The sequence below is a fragment of the Lissotriton helveticus genome, chromosome 6 (genome assembly GCF_964261635.1).
Source record: "Lissotriton helveticus chromosome 6, aLisHel1.1, whole genome shotgun sequence".
NCBI classification, from domain to species: Eukaryota; Metazoa; Chordata; class Amphibia; order Caudata; family Salamandridae; genus Lissotriton; species Lissotriton helveticus.
In genome coordinates, this window is record NC_136067.1 from 953,041,793 (window position 1) to 953,069,025 (window position 27,233).

At 48.1% G+C, this 27,233-nt stretch overlaps 1 protein-coding gene across 5 annotated transcripts in view; it reads right to left on the reverse strand.

The window, feature by feature from the left end:
- Nucleotides 1-27,233, reverse strand: part of LOC144763221 (potassium/sodium hyperpolarization-activated cyclic nucleotide-gated channel 4-like) — a 1,875,862-nt gene that overhangs the window by 1,421,979 nt on the left and 426,650 nt on the right. Inside the window, exon 3 of one of the 5 annotated variants that reach the window (XM_078648611.1) lies at nucleotides 21,310-21,392. The exons of the other annotated variants lie outside the window; for them this stretch is intronic. Coding sequence (XP_078504737.1) covers nucleotides 21,310-21,392 — 83 coding nt within the window. The remainder of the gene's footprint in view (nucleotides 1-21,309; nucleotides 21,393-27,233) is intronic. 5 annotated transcript variants of the gene reach the window in all.

Genomic DNA, 27,233 nt, shown 5'->3' on the forward strand with positions numbered 1-27,233 from the left:
TTCAGGCACAAGTCTACAAAGTCCTTTCTGGTCCTTTCCTCTCCGTTCTCAGCAAGGCACCACTGCAGGCCAGTCTTACAGGATTCAGACTGGTTTCCGTCCTTCAGCTTCTCTTGGTCCTTCTAGTCAGGCAGAGGTTTGTTGTGGTCAAAACTGGATCTGCTTTGTAAGGAGCGGAGCTCCTATATTTATACTGCGTTTCTTTTGTCTTTGCAGGCCAGGGGGCCTGAGCCTGGTTCAACCCGGTTTTGGAGTACTCTGTTGACAGGACACTGCCGTCTTCTTTCAGGGCACAGAGCAGAAACATCAGACGCTCCGCAGGAGGTAGAGCCAGCATTGTGGTTGTGGAGCACAACCCTATTCAGAGTCAAGGACTACTCCGCCCACCCATCCTGGAGTAAGCACCCTATTCACCACCTGGGGGCCCAGACTGTCCCCGGGAATCTCCCAGCCCTGTCACTCACACAAACCCAGACAGCAGATACACATCCTGGCAGAGGCGGGCTAAATAGTTAGGCGAGCAAAGGCTAACTTTCTAAAAGTAGCGTTTGCAAACACAGGATATTAAAATAAACCTTACTAAAGGAAGTATTTTATTATTCTGAGTTCAGGCATACTAAACTTGACGTGCTACCGTGTTCCCTGAGCCTGCCGGGACTATAGCGTGTAATAGCTCCGACAGCTCATCTGGCCTAAGAGAACAGGTCACCCTTCAATAGTGAAGAAAGAAAAGGGCGGTAATACACTACTAGGACATGCCACACTCTAGGCTTGTCCTACCTTACACTTACAATGCACCCTGCCCGTAGGCCTACTATAGGGGTGACTGACATGAAGGTTAGGGAAGGTTTAGGGACTGGCAAGTGTGGGCACTTGTGTAGTCAGCGTGACAGTACGAGACCGTACGCGGGGTCTGCAATGGCTGACCCGAGACATATCTTACGAAGCCGCTTCTGTGGGTGGCGCAACCAGCGTTGCAGGCCCACTAGCAGCATTTGTATCTACAAGCCCCGGCACTCCTCGTGCCCTTTACTGGGGACTGACAGTAAACCAAATAAGCCTATTGTGGAAATCAATTACATATACACTTTACATTGGGAGCACTTGCACTGCGGCATGGATTGGCCGTGGCGCAGTGACCTGAGCATCGAACACTAGCAAAACATGAGGCACATCAGCAAAAAAAAGTGGAAGGGAGACTCACGCCAAGGTGCCAGGTCTAACAGGGACATACACTACTGACGTCCTGAGGCCTGTACGATTAAACACCTTACCTCGTGTTGTGTGGCACGGTACCGGTTTCTCGGGGTCCTTGGGCAAATTGGTTGCCTATGTGTCGGATTATACCTGTGAGCCATTGGGCGCGTACCATTTGGGAAAAGCGGACAGGTGTAATATCACGCTGTATCAATACAGCCGTCGGCCAGCATACTAGATGTCTGGGTTGTATCGCAACAGTACCTATGCACCCTAGGCGAAGTGTGTGAGTGAAAAGAGGGGGTCAGTCTCATGAAGTAGGGCTGGCATGTGAACTGTATCTTTCATCTGTAAGACAAAAAACACGAATCAGTTGTGTTTGTTTTCATTTATGTATGACAGGATCCATGGCGGATACCCGGGAAGTGCTCCACACCGCAACATCTGCAAGAGGCAGACAGCCAAGGGGACCGGTAGATCCGGAACGTGAGTGGCAAGTGACGGCATCAAGGTGATGGGCGATCAATCAAGGGCTCAAGAGGTGTCAGCACTGTATTGGTTGTTTATAGGTGTGTTAAGCATTGGTGTGACAGCCGCAGTACTATAGCAGTATGCTGCTTCACGGGCATCTCAACAACCCTTGGCGGGAAAACAGTATCCTGCCAATACGGCGCCTGTGCTCGCGGGTACCATTGTAGCGGACACAATAGGATATTCCATAATAAGGAGGTAAGCATACGGAGAACATTTCCCGGAGCATAGTGGTCAGGTGTAGGTGGTTCACAGACTCCATGATATGCTTATAGGAGATCCTGGGGCCTGTGGTTCCCTGGGTAGCCTTCCAATTACACCGACAATGAGTGTCAGTGTCTGAGGTGACGTGGCTTATCGGGCTCAGCATGATGCCATCAATTGACCCCATTTAGTGGCCCCATGGTGGTATTAGTGGCCACATGGCGGTATGTCCACTTTCCCTGAGTCTGACAGCCCTAGCATCTCTATCCCGCACTTGGAGGGGGGTGGGGAATGACTGATCCAGAGCTTCCAATGGGGAGGAGGCGAGTCTATGAGGCCATGGGGCCCCCGGAAACATCTACCGGTAACAAACTACTGAGCCTAGCTGGGGCTTGACACTTACAGACTACAGCGCAGGGGTGCACCCGGAGGGAGTCGTGCTTCTTAAAAGACGGCGTCCATTTGTCCACAACAGGGGTGGAAATCGTCGCAGAGAATCTTCTTGCCTAGTTAGTGGTGTATAGGGACAGGGCAGGACCTTGCAGTGAGTGGGCTAGGTTTGTGAATTTTAAGGACAGGGCATGACCTTTCAGTATAGGAGGATAGGGGGGACAGATAGTCGTTCAACTACGCTGGCATGTGGCGGTAAGGTCATAATTGGTGAGCAGTAAATTTAAGGTCCTTAGAGGGCGGCGCCATTCTTGAATGGGGTCGCTCAAAGGGAGGGACATGTGGTCTCTCCTAGAACTCCAGGGGCAGGTACAGCCTGTTGGCTTCCTGGGTGCGGGGGAGGGGGGTGTCACGCTTTTTCTAGGCTGGTTGGCCACCCCACACGTGCACAATGATGCCAGTAAACGGTGCAGAGATGCAAGGGCCCCCTTTAATGGAGTTAATGGAGCGTACTGGGGTAACCGGGGAGGGGGAGTACCCTCACGGTAAACGGGCCCTCTGCGCATGCGTTCTCCGATGGAAGGGCGTGGTTAATAGGGTGTATGGGGGTAACCGGTGGGGGGGGGGTCCTCCGGTAATCCCTGGCCATATGCTATTTCTCAAACACCTTACGTGGCATTTCTGTTCGGTGAGCCATTCGCTCCGTAGACAGCCACAGGCAAGCTATTTCGAATTTTCTCATTGTTTTCTCTCTACACATTTATTATTCCAATCCAATTCAACAATTCCCAATTCATCATCCTGGCATATTCCGTACATATGAAGGAAAATTTGTGGGCTTCCTCTCATTGCTTGCCCGCCTGAAGGTGCACCTGTAAGTACATTTTCACCTGCAGAGCAGCAACATGGAATTTGTTGCCCATGAAAACGGAAGCTGGCAAACTGGCTAGTGGCAATTATGTCGCCATCACTGTGGCAATGTTACCAGCATAGTGGGACTCGCAAGACTACCTTTAAATTAAACAGCATTTAAAAAAATTGATTTTGTTTAGCAAATGATCAGGACAGTTCAATTATTCCAAGTGTTTGCATGGTGGAAAAGTGTTTCAGTTCAGGGGGCCAGTGAAGAGAACTAATTGTGACAGATTGTTTTACATTTAAAGAACAAGACCCATGTTATAAAAGAGAACACAGGCCCGATTTGCACCTGATTGCAAACAAAGTTAGTGCACAGGTGCAGATCAAAGCTGTACACTGCATAAAAAAGCATTGGCAAAGTCAATAGGTTTCACCTATGCGCTATCTATTGACTATGCTTTTTGGAGATGCTGCACAACAGCACGAGCTGTTGTGCAACACGGCTTAAAGTAAAACAAAGTGCTATGATATTGCTAGTATTGACCGCGTGATGGTGCTTTTTTCCCTTTAAGCAATGTTGCACAGTATGTGTAAAAACAGCATTGGGGGGCAAGCAACAAGAGGGAGGAAGGCGGTGTATTGCCGCTAAACAAACAAGTGACAGCAGGAGAAGGACAGGGGTGGTGAGAAACAAACAGACAGCGGGAAAGAGGGTGGGTGAGGATAAAAAGCAAACAATGGGCAGCGGGTGAGGAACAAACAATGCACAGCAAGAGGAGGGCAGAGGGGGGTAGTTAGACCGTACAGTCGCATGTACTCTTAGAGAGTGCATAGCAAAAAGCAAAAACAAGCATTGGCATAGCCGATAGGTCTTGCCTTTGGGACCTTATAGGTGTTTAGCCATGCAACAGTTGATGTTGTTGCTCCAAGGATATTGTGCTGCATAATTAAATACTTATAAGGTCCCAAAAGCGAGACCTATTGGCTATGCCAATGCTTGTTCCTTAAGTCTCCTGGTGAACCTGTCATCAAAAGGAAAAAGTGGCTAAAATGTTTTTGAGCGTTATGCAAAGGTTTATGGGGTAAGTCTTAGTGCAGAGCGCAGAATTTCTCTTCTGTTGCATTGCCTCGGATCAGAAGGGCAAGATGTTTTCAATCACCTACCTGAGCTAAGTGATGCAGAAAGCAAAGATCCTAATGAATATGAAATCTTCTTATGTAAGCTTGACAAACATTATCTACCTAAGGTGAGCACAATACTTGAAAGGTACCAATTTGTTAAGAGACATCAAAATGATGGTGAATCAGTTGAGGCATATGCTACTCATCTTAGAAAACTTGCCTCTTCTTGCAAATTCGCTGAATTACTGGATGAGAGAATTAGCTACCAGTTCATGCTGGGATGTAATATTGAAAAGGTTTGTGAAGAACTGTGGCTAAGAGACGAACCTTCTTTGGATGAAATGTTACAAGTAGCAAAAAGAATTGAACATTCTCTAAAGTGCGTTGATACTTTGAAAAAAGATAAACAAGTTTCTGTTCAAGTTGTTAAAGAAGAGTCCAAAGTTGTATCTAAAACTGATAGTGTCGTTAAGCCAAAGAAAAGTACTTTTGTTCCCAACAGTTTCAGATGTAACAAAATAGGACATTTTGCCAATGATAAGAAATGTCCTGCCTTAAATGTGATCTGTTCAAAATGTAAGAGGAAAGGTCATCTTTCTGTTGTTTGTAAGAGCAAGGGCTCCACATCCAATATTAATTGTATTGAAACAGATATCCCTGAGGAAGACTTTGTCTGTGGGCAAATTGTTGTTCAAAATGATTCTGCATTGGAACGGAAATCTTGTCCATTTGACACAATTCAAGTAGAGGGTGAATCTACTAAAGTTTTGTTTGATTCGGGGGTAAAAATTACCATAGTCTTCAAATCTTTTTATCAAACCAAACTTGCGTGTAAGATTTCACTTCTAAAACCAGGCATGCGCCCCTTGGCCTATGGTAGTGAGCCCATACCATTATGAGGGCTCTTTTTGGGTCTCATTGAGTATGGTGGGAGATATGTTTCTGGTAAAGTTTACGTCTCTCAAAAAGGTGACAGCATCATCAGCTGGTTTCACCAGGGCGACTTAGGTGTTACGCTGGATCCCAGTAGTTCAAGTCCCATCACTCTAAAATGTGAAGTTCATTTCATTTCTATCAAATATGTTTCTGCTAAATCTGATGTCACTGTTGAAACACACATTAGACAAAAATGTCCAAAGGTCTTTAGAGAAGGTCTTGGTTATCTTAAAGATTTTAAATTAGACATTCCCTTATGCTCCAATTCTCAACCCTCTTGCTGTAAGGTTAGAAATGTGCCGATAGCTGTGAGGGAAGAGATAAAGAGGGAGTTAGACAAGCTCAAGGCTGGTGGAATAATTGAAGAGGTTACTGGTACCGATTTGCTTGCTACGTTGATGGCAGCACGTAAGCCCAACGGGTCACTTTGTTTGTGTGTGGATTTGAGGCAACTCAACAAGTTTGTGGTGGTGGATCGTTGTCCTCTTCCCAATTTAGCCGAATTTTTAGTGTTGTTGGGTGCTGCCAAAGTCTTCAGTTCCATTGATTTGGCATCCACTTATTACCAGATTGAACTGGCAGAAACCTCAAGGGATTTCACTTCTTTCATTACCCCATTTGGAACCTTCAGGTTTGTTCGCCTGCTGTTCGGTTTGATGTCATTACCAAGACTGGGTCTGGGCTCACTGGCAATAAGGACAAGCCTCACAATCAATATCTATAAACCAACACGAGCACCAATATTGCCTAGCTATTTCCACAATGGATCAAAAAATGATCGCTCGAATTACCGATACCAAACAGTAACTCTCAGGGGTAGTATTTCTCCGGATTTAATCCAATACTTTTTATTATTTTTGCATCAAAAGAACCATGTAAATGAGCAATTTTTCATTTTAAACATACAAACTGTTTAAACTCCACATCACATAAATATAGACAATTTTTTACAATCAACCAACTTTCATACAAACACTCATACCCGACAAAACATTAATATATATACACACATAAAGTTTCTGGAACTATACACAATTATTTACAATTTCCTGATTTTGAAAACATAGCATTGGATAAAGACAAATGAAATTTTTCAGTATTTCAGTAATCAAATGGGGTATTCCTAATGCTGGATGGGGGGGTCTACGCGTTTCGATAACCCCTTAGTGTGGGGAAATCTCATCAGGACCAGGAGCCTGTAAATGAAGGACAAAAGACAAATCAACCTATGGAGAGCCATACCTCTGGCACTACAGTGAGAGGGGGAGGAGAAACTAATCCTACCTCGTAAGTGCTCGGTTTTCTTTGGATGAAACTGTAATGAAAACGAAGCCTCTTTTAAATTCTATTCAACAAGGGATTCAAATTTCTTCAAAAGGTAACAGACTCATACGTGCAATACTCACATAAGTTAACCCATATTGCAGATTGGCAGGAGTGGAGAATTTGTAAAGATAGAGCGTTTCGTAAGAGCTTTGCGAGATTTTAATTTGGTAGCTCTTTCGTTGTTTTGCGAGGAACAGTGTTTGGAAAACACTTACTTAGTTAAGGCGAGTGTGGCAGCCGGACTTCGGTTCCGGGTCTGGTAAGCCTGCTTGGTGCTTGGAATCACTGAAACGGAATAAGGGGGGATACTCGCGTCAGGTCTGAGTCCTCACCTACTGTTTACTCCGTTTCTTCCTAATTGTGCTTGGAATTACCTTAGGTGATTGCTCGCGCTGAATTGATCTGGGGTCCACACTATTCGGCATCCGTCATTCTATGCCGAGGATCTCACCAACTAGTCGGTCTCGTTCCTCTCGCGTCTATTGCTTAAGACTCACTTCCTGTACGAAAAGCATCACGTTTCCATGACCACTGGCAACAAAAACTACAACCCCCAGAATTCCACCAACCAGGAAGTGAGTCTTAAGCAATAGACGCGAGAGGAACGAGACCGACTAGTTGGTGAGATCCTCGGCATAGAATGACGGATGCCGAATAGTGTGGACCCCAGATCAATTCAGCGCGAGCAATCACCTAAGGTAATTCCAAGCACAATTAGGAAGAAACGGAGTAAACAGTAGGTGAGGACTCAGACCTGACGCGAGTATCCCCCCTTATTCCGTTTCAGTGATTGCAAGCACCAAGCAGGCTTACCAGACCCGGAACCGAAGTCCGGCTGCCACACTCGCCTTAACTAAGTAAGTGTTTTCCAAACACTGTTCCTCGCAAAACAACGAAAGAGCTACCAAATTAAAATCTCGCAAAGCTCTTACGAAACGCTCTATCTTTACAGATTCTCCACTCCTGCCAATCTGCAATATGGGTTAACTTATGTGAGTATTGCACGTATGAGTCTGTTACCTTTTGAAGAAATTTGAATCCCTTGTTGAATAGAATTTAAAAGAGGCTTCGTTTTCATTACAGTTTCATCCAAAGAAAACCGAGCACTTACGAGGTAGGATTAGTTTCTCCTCCCCCTCTCACTGTAGTGCCAGAGGTATGGCTCTCCATAGGTTGATTTGTCTTTTGTCCTTCATTTACAGGCTCCTGGTCCTGATGAGATTTCCCCACACTAAGGGGTTATCGAAACGCGTAGACCCCCCCATCCAGCATTAGGAATACCCCATTTGATTACTGAAATACTGAAAAATTTCATTTGTCTTTATCCAATGCTATGTTTTCAAAATCAGGAAATTGTAAATAATTGTGTATAGTTCCAGAAACTTTTTGTGTGTATATATATTAATGTTTTGTCGGGTATGAGTGTTTGTATGAAAGTTGGTTGATTGTAAAAAATTGTCTATATTTATGTGATGTGGAGTTTAAACAGTTTGTATGTTTAAAATGAAAAATTGCTCATTTACATGGTTCTTTTGATGCAAAAATAATAAAAAGTATTGGATTAAATCCGGAGAAATACTACCCCTGAGAGTTACTGTTTGGTATCGGTAATTCGAGCGATCATTTTTTGATCCATTGTGGAAATAGCTAGGCAATATTGGTGCTCGTGTTGGTTTATAGTTCGGTTTGGTGTCGGCAGCCTTCATATTCCAACGTGCAATGGAGATTGTTCTCAAAGGTTGTGATAGTGTTTGCGTCTATCAAGACGATATCCTGGTCTTTGGGAAAGATAATGAAGAACATGGAAATCATCTTGATGTTGTTTTGGGCAGGCTTGAAGGAGCCAATCTCACAGTAACATTGGAGAAGTGTCAATTTGCTACTTCTTCGGTTCAGTACTTGGGACACACGATCTCAGGGGTTCGTATTGCTCCCAATTCCAATCTCGTAGACACTATCTCTCACATGCCTCATCCCTCATGTAGAGAAGAACCCATGAAGTTTTTTGGGATGATCGAGTGTTACAATAAGTTTGTTGAGGGTTTTGCTGAGCATTGCATATGTATGAGGGGGCTTTTAAAGAAAGGTACGGCATATAAATGGAGCGAAGAATGTGATCTTGAATTTGTTTCTCTCAAGGAAAGGGTCTGTGATGCCTCCAATCTTAAAAGTTTTGATCCCTCCAGAACTTCCATTGTTACCACTGATGCTAGTCTTAACCCCTTCGCTGCTAGGCCTCCCCCCCCCCCCCCCCCCCCCCCAGTGCTAAGCCTTTGTTTGGCTATTTGGGGTAGTGCGTGCTTAGGCCCCTGTAACTTTTTGACCACATAAGGTATTCACGCCAATTTTGCATCCGTGTCTTCCAACATCATGGGGATTGGAAAGGTACCCAGGGTTTGTGGATTTCCTAGCAGGGGTCCCAGAAATTATCCAAAATACAGCAAAATTTGTTTTTTTCCGGATAAATGGGAAAAAACGGGCTACAAATGAAAGCGTCTGGGTTTTTCCCTGCAATTGTTATCAAAAAAGGGTTTGTGGGGCTTAAATCACCATTTTCCCAGCTTTTAGGGAATGATAGACATTTGTCACAAAACCAACATTTTTTACACAGTTTTGGCATTTTTCTGGGACATAGCCTATTTTTGCTATTTTTTGTGCTTTCAACCTCCTTCCAGTTAATGGTAAAAATGAGTGTGAAAGCAATAATGGATCCTGGTAAACTATACATTTTGGAAAAGTATACAAAATTCTGAATTCAGCAAGGGGATATTTGTGTAGATCCATCAAGGTTTCTTTGTAGAAACTAACAGTGAAATATTGGAAAGATTGAAAATTAGTTGAAAAAAACAGCCTTTTGTGTCAACGTTTTCACCTGTCACTTCTTGTAATTATGGCAACTCTTTGAAAGCAATATACCGTTACATCCCCTGGACCTTCCTGGTTTTGGGATATATAGGACTTGTAGGTTCACCAAGAACCAGACGAACCCTGAATCAAAAACTGAGTAGCAATTTACAATGGCTTTTGATTATGTACCGGGTATATAGCAATTCTATGTCAGGACCGGAGGCTTCGGATTATGCTTTTCTCTCTTCGCTGTTTATTTAACAAAACCACATAGCAGCCAGAAAAGCAACTTATTTTTTGAAAATATATGTCATGTACCCAACACAGGGTTAAAACACATCAAACATCAGATAAACACATGGGATGAACTACAACTCCCATGAGTCCATGAACCATAGTCCTTCCATAGTGTCCACAACATTAAGGTAGGGCGACCATCTTATGCTACTTTCCTCTTTCTTCGCTGCTTCGCAGCCAGTTAAATGCCTTTTTCCTTTCTCCCTTCCTAATTGGTATAGTGGGGTAGTTTGGGTGTTGGCACTGTGTTTTTTCTCTAACCGATTGATGGGCTCGTTATTGCGGGTTTCACATGTGTGTGTTTTTCCCTTTCAGAGCCCCGTGATTGATACTTTTTGTCGCAGGGACGTTTTCGCCCCTGAGGTAACTGTCCCCGGAGTTGCGGCCTGTATATATTGCTGCTAGAGGGCGCCGTCACGTCTCGTTCTCCTCGGCGCGGCTTTCCCTCTGACGGGAGCCGCGCGGAGGAGAGCGACAGCGTCGGAGCCTTCGGTAGCCGCCTCACCGTGACGCCCGATCAGGGTTGTACTGCCCCGTTCCTCCTGACGCCCCGTGTGGGGTCTGTAATAGCGGATTACCGCTCCCGACGCCTGCGGGCTGTACTTTCAGCACTTGCCGTTTTACACGGCGTTTTTGCCCTCAGCTTTCTTTAAGTGCGATTGGGAGGTGGCATTCGGCCCGGTCTTGAGTGAGAGGGCCAGCGCGCACAAAGAGGGGTGCTGCCTCTTAGTTTTCCTGGACCCCAGATCTGAAAAGCCTTGCTAGCCTTTGGTTAGCCCATACATTTTGGTGCCTGGGGCCAGTTCTATACTCCTTCCCCTACCCTCGAGCCTTTAGTCATGGCGGAGGGCTACTATGTGGAGGAGGAGGAGACCAACCAGTATCTGGGGGATGACGAATTTTATGAGGCTGTTGACCAATCTATTTACAGGTGTGTTCAGGAGATTGTGGGCCCTATGGAGGATAGACTCTCGGCCCGTATAGTGGAGGAGTGCGCGAAGTTGGCCCCGGTACCCCTAGTTGCCCATGGGGCCTCCCCCACTTCTACTGAGGGCAGACCCCCCGCCCCCAAGAAGGGATGTAAGGAAGGTGGCTCGGGGGCTGCGCAGGGCGTGGATAAGGACGCCTTTGAACGCCTCAGAGACGCGTTTTTAGCGAAGGCGACCGAACCTGAGGCCTCAGCGTCGCTCCCGACCCCAGGTCCTTCAGCGTCGACGGCGACAGCCCCTTCCTCTCCGGGAGGGCTCTCCCCAGTGGACACGGACGATGACGGTGATTCAGTGCGCTCGTGGCGACCGTCCGGATCAGCGACTGAGTTACCCCACGACGCTTCAGGGATGCTGGATCCGGATGACATAATCCATCCGAGGTCGGCGGCCTGGGCGCCGGGCGACAAAGCCGCGAAGTTTGTGGCGGGGCGTCTACGCATGCCGCTGGAGAAGGAGGCACGTAGTTGCCTAAGGGGAGAGTGTCCACGGCCTATGCTGGAGGGCAAAGTGGCCTTGACCCCGGAGTTGGATGGCAAGATGGCCACCTTTATGGCTACATTTGTCAAAGACCCCCGCAAGGGCATCGATCGCTCGTGGCGATCATGCCAGGATAAGTTGCTTGACACAATAGGCCCCCTAACTAAAATCCTTGATATGGCTGAGGAAGCCAAAGTCTCAGGGTCCACCATTTCACCGGAGATTCTGTCCAATTGGGCGTAGAGAGCGGTGATATTTTTGGGGAATGCCAATTGTGCCCTTTCAACAGAGCGTAGACGCTCCCTTCTCATCAAATTAGATCCCAAATTAGGGGATTTGGCCTCCTCAGAAGCAGGGGCGGTGGCGCAAGGCGGCCTGTTTGGGGATCCCTTCATTAAAGAACTGTGGAAGTTCGTCTCCACCTTCTCGTCCCTAGATAAGGCCCAGTCCACCATTAAGAGGGTGTTCAGCCAGCGTTTTTCTAGGGGGGCCGGTCGTGGTAGGGGCCTCACGACCGGCCGTGGCGGTCAGAACCAACCGAACAAAGGACAAGGCTCCGGCAGAGGCCAACAACTCCTCCGCCAATTACAATAACTTCTACCCTTCAAGAGGTCAACGTTTCAGAGGAGGCCGTGGCAACTACAGAAATGATGCAGGAAGCAACAATTCCCACGGTGAGTGTAATCCCGGCGTACCACGTCCGGATAGGGGGGAGGCTGGCCTGTTTTCCATATGCTTGGTCGGCGCTCACGAGCGATGCGTGGGTTCTTCAAACTGTACGCTGATTCCGCATAGACTTTTACGACCACCCTTGTCAATTAAGGGATCCACGTCCCATTCTTTTTTTTCCCAGGAGGATGCCCGGTTGATCGACGAGGAGGTCTCGTCGCTGTGCCGGAAAGGGGCCATCTGTCGGTCGACATGGCATCCCGCGGGTTTCCTCAGCAATATTTTCCTAGTGGAAAAAACGGATTGGGGCAAGAGACCGGTGATAAATCTCCAGGAATTCAATGGTTGGTTGGTCTACAACCACTTCAAGATGGAGGGCATCCATCTTTTGAGAGACGTCCTTCTGTCCAACGACTGGATGGTCCGTCTGGACCTCAAGGATGCTTACTTGGTGGTTCCCATCCACCCGCCTCATCAGCGATTCCTACAATTCCTCTGGAGAGAGCAGATATACAAGTTCACAGCCCTTCCTTTCGGACTCTCCTCAGCCCCGCGGTGTTTCACCAAGTTGTTGCGCCCAGTGGTGGAGGTCCTCCGTAGTCAGGGCATTCGGATGATTGTCTACCTGGACGACATCCTCCTAATGGCGCAGTGTCCCAACAGGTTGACCCTCCAGCTCAACCTGACGATCACCTTGTTGCAAGGTCTGGGGTTCATTGTCAATCAGGACAAATCTGTCTTGACTCCTTCTCAGAGGATGGTGTTTCTGGGGTTCCAAGTGGACTCTGTGCGGGCCTCTCTGAGTCTCCTGACGCGGAAGTTGGCCAAGATAAAGCACAAGCTCCAGCAGACTATCACCAAGTCCCACACGTCCCTACGTCAGATCGCCAGGATAGTAGTCCTTCTTTCGTCCTCCATCCAGGCGATCTTCCCAGGTCCGCTTCATTATCGGGCCCATCAGCGCCTAAAAGCATATCACCTCAGAAGAGGCATGTCCTACAACCAGTTGGTTCCGTTGTCCGACGAGGTGAAGGAGGAGATGTCCTGGTGGCTCACCCATATGGAGGCCTGGAACGGTCGAGCTATTTTCGTGTCGCTGCCAGACTTAATAATAGAATTGGACGCCAGCAGATCAGGCTGGGGCGCCCGTTGCGGAGACTTCTCCACAGGCGGAGGTTGGTCATCCGAGGAGCAACAACTCCATATCAACTGCCTGGAGCTCCTCGCAGGCTCCTTTGCGGTTCGTTGTTGGACCAAGGACAAAGCGACACCGTGCATCCTTTTGAGAATGGACAACATATCGGCGGTCCGCTATGTCAACCATCTGGGCGGCCCTCGGTCCAGAGCCCTGGTGAACCTGCCGAGAGACTTCTGGGATTACTGTCTCGCCCACCAGGTCTCAGTGACGGCGGAGTACCTGCCTGGTCGGGCCAATCAAGTGGCGGATTGGCACTCGAGATACCTGCGAGACTCGAGTCTGTGGAGACTGGACGAGCGGGTGTTCCATTGGTTGGAGACCATATGGGGCCCGTTCTCGGTGGACCTATTTGCTTCTCGCCTCGACTTCCAACTACGGAGGTTCTTCAGTTGGAGGCCAGACCCCCTGGCGAAGGGGACGGATGCGTTCCTCCAAGACTGGAGTCAGGAACGGCCCTATGCCTTTCCTCCTTTTTCCATGGTAATGAGATTGGCGGCCCTTCTTCGCCGCCAGCAGGTGGAAGTGGTGATGGTGACGCCATGGTGGAGGTCACAAGTGTGGTTTCCAGTTCTTCTGGAACTTTCTTGGGATTCTCCAATCCTACTCCCCCAGCTCCCTCACCTTCTTCTTAATCCGGACAGGAGCCCGCATCACCTGATAACGCAGGGTTCTCTTCGCCTCATGGCGTGGAGGCTTTCCGGAGATGCTGGTCGCTCCCGGGACTTTCGGGCTCGGCTGAATCCTTCCTGTCAAAGGCATGGGCTAGTAGTACCACGAAGAGGTACCGATCGGCATGGTCCAGGTGGGTTCGTTGGTGTATTCAACGAGACCTGGATCCCCTGGTCGCAGGCGTCGTTCACATTTTGAATGTCCTGGCGGAACTGGCAGCGAGTGGTTTGGCGTACCGGACCATCAATGCTATGCGCTCAGCGATTTCGGCGGCGCACGAGCCGATTGACGGGGGCCCGGTAGGAGAACATCCTTTGGTTTGTAGACTCCTTCGGGGAGTGCGCCTTAGTTTGCCCCCGGAACCAACATATTCCGTCCTTTGGGATGTTAATGTGGTTTTGAATCTCTTTCTTTCGTGGCAACAGAACTGATATCTTTCTTTGAAGGAATTATCGGCAAAACTGGCCATGCTCTTGTGCCTGGTTTCATGTCGCAGAGTATCTGAAGTGCGCGCATTAGATATATCAGCGAGGGTGTTTTCCCCGGATGGGGTTACCTTTACGGTGGGTCGTCGTACGAAGTCTGCTACGAGATCTATATCTTACCCAGCTTTTGTGGACGTCCCCAAACTTTGTGTTGTTCAGTGTCTAAAAACATATGAAGATGTGACATTGGAACTTCGCCCTCCGGGCGAACAGCAACTCCTGATTGCTTTGCGAAAACCGCATAAAGCGGTATCTTCTCCCACCATAGCCCGCTGGGTGCGGGGGGTGCTGCAGGAGGCTGGCATTGATACCAAACAGTTTGGAGCACATTCGGCCAGAGGGGCCATGGCACCAAAGCTTTCTCCTTGGGAGTGCGTTTGGAGGACCTAATGCGTGCTGCGGATTGGTCCTCAGACTCCACTTTCAAACGGTTTTACTTTAAACCAGTGGTGGATATTGCGAGTCTGGTGGTCAGTCAGCTTTAAACAAGCATAATCCGAAGCCTCCGGTCCTGACATAGAATCGAAATTTGCCTAGCATAGTAACGGTAAGTTTCAATTCTATTAAGGACACGGAGGCGAGGATTATCCCACCCTTTTTTTCCTACGGAAATCCCTCTCCGTATTGGTGTAAGTAAACAACTTTGTTGGATTGTACTGGATTTTTTCTATTTCTCTGCCTTTGCATTGTGTTTGAGTTGCTTACTGCCCGGTGGGATTTACAACGCTGACGACAGTGGTTGTTTTTCCTACCAGGTAAGAGGCTAAACAGGACCGTGGCTGATTCGGCGTGACTCGCGCGAAGAAAGAGGAAGGGAGCATAAGATGGTTGCCCTACCTTAATGTTGTGGACACTATGGAAGGACTATGGTTCATGGACTCATGGGAGTTGTAGTTTATCCCACGTTTTTTTCTGATGTTTGATGTGTTTTAACCCTGTGTTGGGAACATGACATATATTTTCAAAAAATAAGTTGCTTTTCTGGCTGCTATGTGGTTTTGTTAAATAAACAGCGAAGAGAGAAAAGCATAATCCTCGCCTCCGTGTCCTTAATAGAATTGAAACTTAGCGTTACTATGCTAGGCAAATTTCGATTATTGTGTGAAAATGTATACATGGAAAAAATGGTATGAAAGACACCTATGTATTTCTGAAATGGGAACAAATTATAGAGTTTAGAAACAGTACATATTTGCACATTTTCAAAATTGGGAATACTTATACTAGCATTAGAATTATTGGTCATTTTGCAAAATGACTTCTTTTTTACACAATGTCTTTCATTTGGAAAGCAGAAGTGCATCAAAAATCAATAGGTAATAACAGTTGCTTTACAAATCTGAATTAACCTAAGTCTCCAGATAAAAATGGTACCTCACTTGTGTGGGTGGGTATGGGGTCCACGACTGGAAAGGGCTCAAAACCTAACGTCAACACACCACATTTTCACAATGAAAATGTACCCTTTTTTTGCGAAGTGTGTAGCTGTTGTTTTTTAACCCTAGCTCTGCCGGCACCTAGGGAAACCTAGCAAACCTATACATTTTTTAAAACTAGAAACCCATGGGAATCCAGGATGGGGTGACATGACTGCCTCTCATCTGGTTCTGTTACCCAGAATCCCTTGGAAACCTAAACAATTGTTAAAAAAGCCACATTTTCCCCACATTTCTGTGGTGGAAAGTTCTGGAATCTGTGTGGATCCACACATTTCTACCCACCCCGTGTTCCCCAAAGTCTTAGGAGAAAAACAGTACCTCACTTGTGTGGGTCGGCCTAGTGCCCGCGACAGGAAACGGCACAAAACACAAAGTGGGCACATATCAAGTTCTCAGTGAAAAATTACCCTTTTTTGGCAAAGTGCCTAGCCGTAGTTTTTTAATCCTAGCCCTGCCGGCACCTAGGTAAACCTAGCAAACCTATACATGTTTGAAAAGTAGACACCCAGGGGAATCCAGGATGGGGTGACTTCACTGCCTCCCACCAAGTTCTGTTACCCAGAATCCCTAGCAAACCTAAACAATTGTCAAAATAAACACATGTTCCCTACATTTCTGTGGTGGAAGTTCTGGAGTCTGGGTGGATCCCCAAATTCTACCCACCCCGCGTTCCCCATAGTCTTCCGAGAAAAATGGTACCTCACTTGTGTGGGTCAGCCTAGTGCCTGAGACAGGGAATGGCGCAAAACGCAACCTGGTCACACCTCAATTTCGCAGTAAAAAATAAAAAATAATTCGCAGTGCCTAGCTGTAGTTTTTGAACCCTAGCTCTGCCTGCACCTAGGGAAACCTAGCAAACCTATACATTTTTAAATGTATACACCCTGTGAAATCCAGGATGCGGTGACTCCACTGCCACCACCAGGTTCTGTTACCCAGAATCCCTTGCAAACCTAAACAATTGTAAAAAAAACACCTTTTCCCCCCATTTCTGTGGTGTAAAGTTCGAGAATCTGTGATGATCCACAAATTTTTACCCACCCCGCGTTCCCCAAAGTCTTCAGACAAAAATGGTACCTCACTTGTGTGAGTCGGCCTAGTGCCTGCGACAAGGAACGGCGCAAAACGCAACGTGGTCACACCTCAATTTCGCAGTGAAACGTGACCCTTTTTTGGCAAAGTGCCTAGCTGTAGTTTTTGAATCCTAGCTCTTGTGGCACCTAGGGAAACCTAGCAAACCTATACATTTTTGAAAAGTAGACACCCTGGGAAATCCAGGATGGGGTGACTTGACTGCCTCCCACCAGGTTCTGTTACCCAGAATCCCTTGCAAACCTGAAAAAAATGTTTAAAAATAAAACACATTTTCCCCACATTTCTGTGGCGGAAAGTTATGGAATGTGCGTGGATCCACAAATTTCCACCCACTCCACGTTCCCCTAAGTGTTCTGAGAAAATTGTACCTCACTTGTGTAGGTCGGCCTAGTGCCCGTGACAGGAAACAGTGCACAATGCAACGTGGTCATACTTCAATTTTGTGTTGAAAAATGACCCTTTTTAGGCAAAGTGCCTAGCTGTAGTTTTTGAACGCTAGCTCTGCCCACACATAGGGAAACCTAGCAAACCTATACATATTTAAAAAGTACACACCCTGGGGAATCGAAGATGGGCTGACTTGACTGCCTGCCACCAGGTTCTGTTACCCAGAATCCCTTGCAAACTTAACAAATTGTTCAAAAAAACACATTTTCCTCACATTTCTGTGGTGGAAAGTTCTGGAATCTATATGGATCCACAAATTTCCACACACCCCGCGTTCCCCAAAGTCTTCCGAGAAAAATGGTGCCTCACTTGTGTGGGTCGGCCTAGTGCCCGTGACAGGAAACGGTGCAAAATGCAACGTGGTCATACCTCAATTACGCAGTGAAAAATGACCCTTTTTTTGGCTAAGTGCCTAGCTGTAGTTTGTGAACCCTAGCTCTGCCGGCACCTAGGGAAACCTACCAAACCCACACATTTCTGTAAAGTAGACACCCGGGGGCTTTCAAGGAGGTATGGCTTGCATGGATCCCCCAACGTTTCCTTACCCAGAATCCCCTGCAAACCTCAATTGCAGTTGGAAAAATCAGTTTTTTGCACACATTTTTGTGTGGGAAAGTGTGGCATCATCGGGCTCACACAAATTTCCTACCACCCAGCATTCCCCCAGGCCTCCCGATAAAAATTGTGTCTTCCCTGGACAAGAATCAAGCATCCTAGGACCGGTTTCTGGCTATCAGCAGTCTTCAGCCAGGATAGCTTGACTCCAGTGGCTTATTGAGCACGGGACCTACGTCTGGGTATAGCCTTCCCACATAGGGTGAACAGCAAAACACACAAGATGATGGACGGAATGTTGCACAATGGCAAAACATTCACCCCCAGTCACAGATCTGGGTTTAATCCATCGTTTTGCTCACCAAGCCAGACATGCCATATGCAAATCAATCTTGACCCTGTGCCTCATGGGAACAGTCCAGCCCGAACTGCCAAGCCATACAAGCCGGGGGCTTCCAAGGAGGTATAGCTTGCATGGATCCCCCAACGTTTCCTTACCCACAATCCCTTGCACACCTCAATTTTAGGTGAAAAAAATAAATTTTTTCGCACTTTTGTGTGGGAAAGTGCGGCATTACCGGGCTCACACAAATTTCCTACCACCCAGTGTTTCCCCAGACCTCCTGATAAAAATGTTGCCTCACTTGTGTGGGAGGCGCAAGTACCCGCGACCTGCAAGGGCACAAAACATTTTGAGGCAACATCAACATTGCCAATCAAAAAATGTTTTGGGCCCTTGCCTGTCGCTGGTACTTGGGCCTCCCATACAAGTGAGGCATCATTTTTATCAGGATACCTCCTTGGAAGCCCCCGGCTGTCTACTTTCTAGGAATGTGTGGGTTTGGTATGTTTCCCTAGATGGCCGCCGAACACGGGGCCAAAAACCCAGGTGACCCCCTTTATAAAAGCAGGTGGTTTTGAGATAGGCAATTTCGATATCGCCTCACTACGTTTTGGGGCCTTGCCTGTCGCGGATACTTGCGCCTCCCACACAAGGGAGGCACCATTTTTATTGTGAGGCCTGGAAGACCGCTGGGTGGTAGGAAATGTGTGTGAGCCCGGTGATGCCACACTTTCCCACACAAAAATGTGTAAAAAAAACGTTTTTTTCAGCTAAAAATGTGGTTTGCAAGGGAATCTGGGTAAGGAAACGTTGGGGGATCCACGCAAGCCATACCTCCCTAAACAATACAGTCCAGGCAGTTCACTTTACCACTCATGGATACTCCCAAAAATTCTTATGTGTGTGGTGCAATTTAAAACAAGCTGACACACACAATCCAGGTTTAGAAGGACGGTTGGGGCAGTTCATACGAGTTTCCCTCCGCACACCTCTTCGCCAACAGGCTCTACATCTCCTAGTGGGAAAGTTTATGAGGTTGTGGGAGGAATGTATTCTGGAAAGTGGTGATCTTTCAATCTAGCCACATCCTCCACCACTCCAACTCTAGGAACACTTGCCTGTTCCACTAGAACAAAGCTGCCTATTACAGAGTCCTGAAACTTAACAAAAGTCATCATTGACTCAGGACAAGAATTCTGGAACACAACAAAAGCATTAAAGATTGCCAAGTGGAAAAGATAAAAGCCAACTTCTTATTCCAAATGTAAGCCTTACGAAGAGCAGCGTAAGGTTCCAAGCTCTGATCTACTCTGTCAACACCACCCATGTGCCTATCATAGTCTAAAATGCACTCAGGTTTGCGCACTTCAGCAGCCTGACCCCAAACAGGCACAGGTGCAGTGCTTTCATCAGGGATGGTAGTCAGCATGTACACATCTCTCCTGTCTGAAAACTTCACAGCTAGAACCTCCTCACATCGCAACGCACTGCACTGTCCCCGCACAATCTTCTGGCAAACAAGTTCTTTTGGAAAACCCTTATGGTTACAGCGCATTGTGCCACAAGTAACAGTTCCCACTTTGGCCAATTCCTTGAACAACCGCACACCAGTGTAGAAGTTATCTATATATAAATGGTGGACTTTGTAAAATAATCCTCTACCTAGTTCCAACACAATTTTCTCAGTCACTCCAAAAGTGGACGGACAACCAGGGGGGTTAATGCTGGACTCCTTACCGGTGTACACCCTGAAATTAGAGACATATCCAGTCCCACTGTCACACAACATGTACAGCTGAATTCCATAGTGTGCCCTCTTACTAGGAATGTATTGCCTAAAAACAAAGTGGCCCTTGAACAACACCAAAGACTCATCCACTTCTATTTCTTTTCCTGGAGCATAGATCTCAGAAAAACGATCAACAAAGTGATCAAGGACAGGCCGAATCTTAAAAAGACGGTCACAATTAGGGTGATCTCGTGGCAACGCTAAACCATTATCGACAAAATCCGAAGCAGAGGCTAATACCTATCATGACTCATGACTGCCGGAAATATAGCCGTTGCCATCAAGGGACTAGTAGACTAATATGAAGACATTGATGGCTTCCTTAGCAAGCCCATCAAAAAAGTTAATCCCAAGATTTGTGGGAGTCCAACGGCTAGCTCTAGAATGGGGCTTAAGGCTGGCACTGTTGTCCCTCAAAAACTGTTTGGCATACAAATTAATCTGCTCAACAATCTCTGCCAAAAACAAATCGTCCATAAACAACTGAAAAAAATGTATCAGCAAAAAGTTCTCAGTATTCATTCTACACCTTGGAACACCAGTAAAGTCTGGCAATGCCGGCTGCACCATCCAGGGGCAACCCAGAGGCCAACACTATCAACGGAAAGTGCTGCAGCCCCAGCCTGCAGCCCATATGTCTCTTGCCGCACTACACCAACGGGAAGCCTAGCAGCCCCAGATGCTTCTTGCCGCACTTCACCAACGGGAAAACTAGCAGCCCCAGATGCCTCTTGCCGCACCACAGCAACGTAAAGCCTTGTAGCCACAGGCTGCAGCCCAGATGTCTCTGGCCGACCTATACCAATCGGAAACCTTGCAGCCCTAGACTGCAGCCCAGATGCCTCTTGGCGTACTACCGGCACATCAATGCCTTCCTCTAACACAAGCACTTCATCAGCACTAGAAGAAGCTTCATCATCCGATGATTCCATGTGAAGAGAAAACTCACTGCCTGAATCTTCCCCTCCTACCTCTGCCTCAGAATCAAAGTCAGTCTCTGAACCACGGTCAGAGGAAGACTCAAAAAGCATACCAACAACCGGCTGAGCAGTAATCTTGCGGCTAGCCATTATCCTTACTAAGAAAGGAGACTGCACAAACAAGTCAACAACAACCAACACTGTGCAAAGTAAGTAGTAAACAAAGTGAGGGTTTAGCACAAAGATCTATACACTCCAAAACAATATAACTCTTACCAAAGATAGCTACAGTCACCAAAACCTAATCTGCAGACACAGCAAAAAGCAACAATATCCCACTAGAAAGAAAAAAAAACAATTACACATAAGACAACAAAGTACACATCAAGCACTAATGCAAAAAAGATTTTGACACTCAAAACACAGAAGCCAAACAAACTGCTATTACTACACCATTTACAAAAACACATTCATGTAGGGAAATTAAACTAATTTAGAGTAAATAGTACAAAATAAATTCACTTACCAAGCACATGCAACTACACAAGCTGCAAAACCAGAAGTAACAAATCCGCAACCTACAACAAACCAAACAGCAAATGCCTTGAACTAGAATAAAATAGAGAAATAAAAAAAATTACTATTACATTTCACAAACAATATGACAATTAAAATTATAACACACAATGTTGCTACCCAAATGGACATTCGGCCAGATGGGCCCTCAAATAGGGCTGAGACCAATGGGGATTAGGTGAGGTTTTCCACCAAGCCACTGGTTATATTTTTAGATGTTTTTTCTGCCCGTCCCCCCTTTGTGGCAGTCGGTCTTTTTTTGTCCTTACTGTACGCCCCCCACCCAGGGGCAGTAAGGACAAAAAAAAAAGTCTGTCTGCCACCAAGGGGGACGGGCAGAAAAAAACATCCAAAAATATAACCACTTTTTGAAGCGAACCTTGCCCGAGGTGTCGCTTCCAAACACAACAAAACAAAATCCCTAGGGATGGTGGGCCAGAAAGGCCAAAAAAACGTGCAGATCTGGGGCACACAAACATCAACAATAAATGCTCCACTTTGGAGGTGACCCTTGCCCATGGGGTCACTTCCATCCAAGTTTAAATGCCACCAAAATAATCCCTGGTGCCTAGTGGTGTTTTTCTGACCCCCACTCCCCCCGGGGCAAAACAGCTGAAAAATGGGCTGATTTGCTCCCAGAGGGGCAGAAAAACATTTCTCAACAAATGCCCCCTCTAAGAAGCGATCCTAGCCCAAGGGGTCGCTTCCATCCAAATGTAAAGGGCTGCCTACCAGTCCCTGGTGCCTAGTGGCATGTTCTGCCCCCCCCCCCCCGGGGGAAAAATGGGTGAAAAAATGGGCCGATTTCCCCCAGGGGGACAGAAAATCATTAATAAAAATGGCCCCCACTTGGAAGCGACCCTTGCCCAAGGGGTCGCTTCCAATCAAATTTAAATGTCCACCTAACTGTCCCTGGTGCCTAGTGGCATTTTCTGCCCCCCCCCGGGCCGAAACGGCCAAAAAAACAGGCCGATATGCTCCCGAGGGGGAATCATTATTAATAATTGCCCCCACTTGAAGTGACCCTTGCTCAAAATTTAAATCCCTGGTGCTAAGGGGGGCATTTCCGCCGCACGATCGCGATGCAGTGCGCGATCGTGAGGCAAAATGCCCTGCAAAGAGACATCAGGGGAGAGGAAAATCTCTTTCCTCTCCCCTGATGCCTCCATGCAGTCCCTAAACCTCCCCAGGAACAAGGAAACTTACCGAACTCCTCGGCGCTCAGGAAGCAAATGGCTTCCCGAGCGTCTGGGACTTCCTGATGACATCAGTGCGCGCTGTGCGCGCTGACATCATGGGATTCCCATGGGGGGGTCAGGTGGCAGCGGAAGCTCTTCCGCTGCCATCCCCCTTTGTGGGGGCAAAATTGGACACCCTGTGGGTGTGACCCAAGACGAGCTGGACTCGTCATCAGCACACGTCCACTGTGTGCCATGACGAGTCCAGCTCGTCATCAGCAGGGAAGGGGTTAAGAGTTTAGGAGCTGTACTCCAACGGGAGGGTGAAAATTGTATGCAAACTATCACTTTTATCTCACGAGGCCTCAAGGACCCTGAGTCACGCTACTTTGTGATTGAGCCAGAAACCAGCCAGACAAGGAGCAATGGCCAAATTGTATTGTATTGTGGTATACTTATATAGCGCGAGCCTGTCACCACCAAAGGCATCCTGGCGCTTTGAACATTGATCCAGCGGATTCAGCAGTTAGCCTGTCCTAGGGAAGAGGTAGGTTTTCAACGCCTTTCTGAAGGCTCGGAGATCTTCAAGACTCCTTAAGGATATTGGCAAGGAGTTCCAGAGTTTGGCCGCCGCTACTCTGAACGAGCGGCCACCCATCCTCACTCTCTGGAACCGCGGGACTACTAGTAGCCTGGATGACGAGGAACGGAGAGCTCGAGATGGAAGATACCAGGCAAACATTCTTTGCAAAGGGATCGGGCCCAGGCCATGAATAGCTCTAAACACAATACACGCTGCTTTATAACGAACGCGTAGATGGACCGGCAGCCAGTGGAGTTCCTGTAACGCTGCCGTAGAAGAGCTGTGGTAGGGGCGGGATAAGGCGAGTTTGGCAGCCAGATTTTGTACCCTTTGGAGCTTGCCCAGAAGTGTTACCGGGGCTTCCAGAAGTAGTGCGTTGCAGTAGTCGAGTCGACTTAAGATGGTGCTCCGCACTACTTCAGGTCTGGCTTGCTCAGGGAGGAGGGGTAAAACCTTGCGCAGCATGCGGATAAGCATCATGCACGTTGAAGTGGTCTTATTGACGTGCAGATCCAGCTGCAAGTTGGGCCCACAAATGGCACCCAAATTACGCGCCGATTGTGCGGCTGACACTGTGTCTGAAAATGACAGGGGCCAGAAATCGTTTGGGAGATCTCTAGGAACTCGGTCGTTGGAGCAGTGCAGGACCTCTGTCTTAGTTCCATTGAACTGTAACGAGTTCAGGCGGAGCCATTCCGCTGTAGCCTGCATGCACCGGTGGAAGGTCTCCAATGGGACTGCATCCTGTCCCTCCAGTGAAAAGACCAGCTGGGTATCGTCCGCATAATTAAATGCGGAGATCCCAAAAGATTTAATGAGCTGGACTAGAGGGCGGAGGTAGATATTAAAGAGTATAGGGCTGATGGCTGAGCCCTGAGGTACTCCTTGTCCTACCCTCCGCTCCTCTGAACTAAAGGGAGGGAGCGAAACCCGTTGCTGACGATTGTCCAAATAGGAAATTAGCCAGTCCCTGGCCTTGTCTTTGACCCCGCACTCTTCCAGCCTCGATATTAAGGTAGGATGGCTGACCGTGTCGAACGCGGCCGACATGTCGAGTAGCACCAAGAAGGCTGCTCGACTACTATCGACTCGCGCCCGCAGATTGTCTAACACGGTCACTAACGCGGATTCCGTCCCATGAGCTGGGCGGAAGCCGAATTGCGTCTCATCCAACCAGGTGTTCCCTTCTAAGAAGCCGGACAGAGTGCGGGTGACCAATTTTTCCATGATTTTAACTGGAAAAGGGAACAGGGAGATTGGCCGGTAGTTAGAGAGGCAAGCAGGGTCAAGCGTAGATTTTTTTAAGAGCGGGGATACCACTGCCTTCTTCCAACAACCCGGTACAGTCCCTGTTTCGAACGACTGGCAGCAGATGGAGTGCAGAGGCTGAAAAAGTTCCTCCTGAAACAACCTCCAAAATTTTGGAGGAAGAGGATCAAGAGGCGAGCCAGATGAGATCGTGAGGGCTAGGCTGCCAAACTCCTCCAAGGAGGGGAGGGGAAAGCTACTCAGCTGGGGTCGACTGGCCTCATTCGCCGGAGCTCCCAGACTGAAGGCCTGGTCTGAGGAGGGGAGGGAAGAGCTACTCAGCTGGGGTCGACTGGCCTCAATCGCCGGAGCTCCCAGACTGAGGGCCTGGTCCAGAGCGGGAAGAGGAGAGCTACTCAGCTGGGGTCGACTGGCCTCAATCACCGGAGGTCCCAAGCTGAGGGCCCGGTCCTCTGGTCGGGGTCGACTGGAAGGCGTGGCCGGAGCTTCCAAACAAAGGTGAGAAACCCTTTGCAGGGGTCGACTGGCCATCGCTTTCGGAGCTCCCAAACCAGGGGAGGAATTAACTGGGTCCTGCAGACCCTCCAGGATTCTGCAGATTTTCTCCTCAAAGGCATCAGCGAGTGTGTCACAAAGAGCTTGCGATGAGGGAACGGAGCTGGCCACGCACGTAGGGTGGGCAAGGTCCCTGACGATTTTGAAAAGGGCCTGTGCCTTATTTGGGGCCTGATTCAAAGTAGATTCAAGATAGGTCGCTTTAGCCATCTTGATCTGAGCCTTGTATTTTTGTATGGCGGTCCGGAACACAGTTTTCTCCGAATCCAAGTACCGTTTCCTCCATGCCCTTTCTGCACGTTTACAGTCGAGTTTAAGCTGGCGTAATTCACTCGTGTACCAAGGGCTAGCTCGATTCACCCTCCCTCGTGACTTCCGGAGGGGTGCCAACTGATCCAGCGAGCTCGAGATAGACTGGCAGAAGAGAGTATAACTCTCTTCAGCTGTATTGCCAAGCCTAAAATCCCTACCTAAGATATTTGGTAATGGAGAGATTTTAAGAATTCGGGACCAAGGTCTCTCTAGCTTAGCTTGGGGTAATCCTACCTCACGCGAGGTGTGATCCTCTGAACAGAGAGAGAACAAAATCAGAAAATGGTCTGTCCAGAACTGGCACTTAATATCCTCCATTGATACCCATTGTGGGTCCGCAAATATTAAGTCCAGAATGTGACCTTTCCGATGCGTGGTGGCATTCACCAGCTGTTCCAGCTTGATATCCATGCAGGCTTGACTAAGGGAGCAAAATGCATTGTCCAGTGAATCACCTGCCCACAAATTAAAATCACCAAGAATCAGTAACTTGGAGTGGGAACTAGAGAGTTCGTAGATCAGATCAATAAGGAGCGATATGGAGGGTGCCGGTCCCGGGGGACGATAACACAGGACACCCGAGCAAAGTATCAACTCCTGCTGTTTGACTGTAAAACCCATCAGTTCGAACCCAGGTACCTCTCGGATCTTTAGCTGGGAAAGGGTCAGCGAGTCTTTGTAAATAAACCCAATTCCCCCTCCTCGATTGAGTGGGCGAGGGGTATGACTGATTTTATAGCCTGGGGGGCAGGCTAGACCCAACTCAACCTCATAGTCCTCCCGGGTCCACGTTTCTGTGAGAAAGAGGACATCGAGTTTTTCTGAATCGATAAGGAAGGCAATTTCCGTGTAGTGCTTGCAGAGGGGTCTGACGTTAAGCAACCCACAGGAAATTCGCCTGTTAGTTGGTTGCCTAGCCGGGTTCTGGCAAGGTCTGAGCCTAAGTAGCTCAGCCCGAGAGTAGGCAATACGAAGTAGGCCAGAGGGGCCAGAGGTAGCGGCCCTAAGCGCGTCCGTAGCGCGAACGGGCGCAAACGGGCTTACCTCTGGCGCACCTCCGGCGCGCCTACGACGCGCCCGCTGCACGCGAACGCTGCGCGTCGATCTATCCATCCTAAAATACTATTGCGCTGAGCGGAGGACCGCCTACTAGCCTCTTGCCTTACGCAAGATGGCCGCGGAGTGCCTCGCCTCACTACCCAACCCAAGATGGCGGACCCGACTAAGTCTGTCTAAACCCCGCCGAATGCGAGGAAGTGAGCAATTATGTGCCGGTATGCCTCACAAGATTCCCCGGCCTACGGACGCCGACAGAATGAAGAATGGTAAAGGGAGATTCTGACCAAGAGGGTGAGCGCTGACAAGGTGAGCGTTAAAGCGCCGCGGGATCTAAAATACAGATACAGATACACTTAAAATTATAGCGAGTAATAGCAAGTAAAAAGCGCGGCAGCTAAATGCGCTGGTAGCAGGTTCTGACTGACCTTGCCTCAAGGATCCTTTAGTAGCACCCCAGAGTGCGGAGGACCGCCTACTAGCCTCTTGCCTTACGCAAGATGGCCGCGGAGTGCCTCGCCTCACTACCCAACCCAAGATGGGGGACCCGACTAAGTCTGTCTAAACCCCGACGAATGCGAGGAAGTGAGCAGTTATGTGCCGGTATGCCTCACAAGATTCCCCGGCCTACGGACGCCGACAGAATGAAGAATGGTAAAGGGAGATTCTGACCAAGAGGGTGAGCGCTGACAAGGTGAGCGTTAAAGCGCCGCGGGATCTAAAATACAGATACAGATACACTTAAAATTATAGCGAGTAATAGCAAGTAAAAAGCGCGGCAGCTAAATGCGCTGGTAGCAGGTTCTGACTGACCTTGCCTCAAGGATCCTTTAGTAGCACCCCAGAGTGCGGAGGACCGCCTACTAGCCTCTTGCCTTACGCAAGATGGCCGCGGAGTGCCTCGCCTCACTACCCAACCCA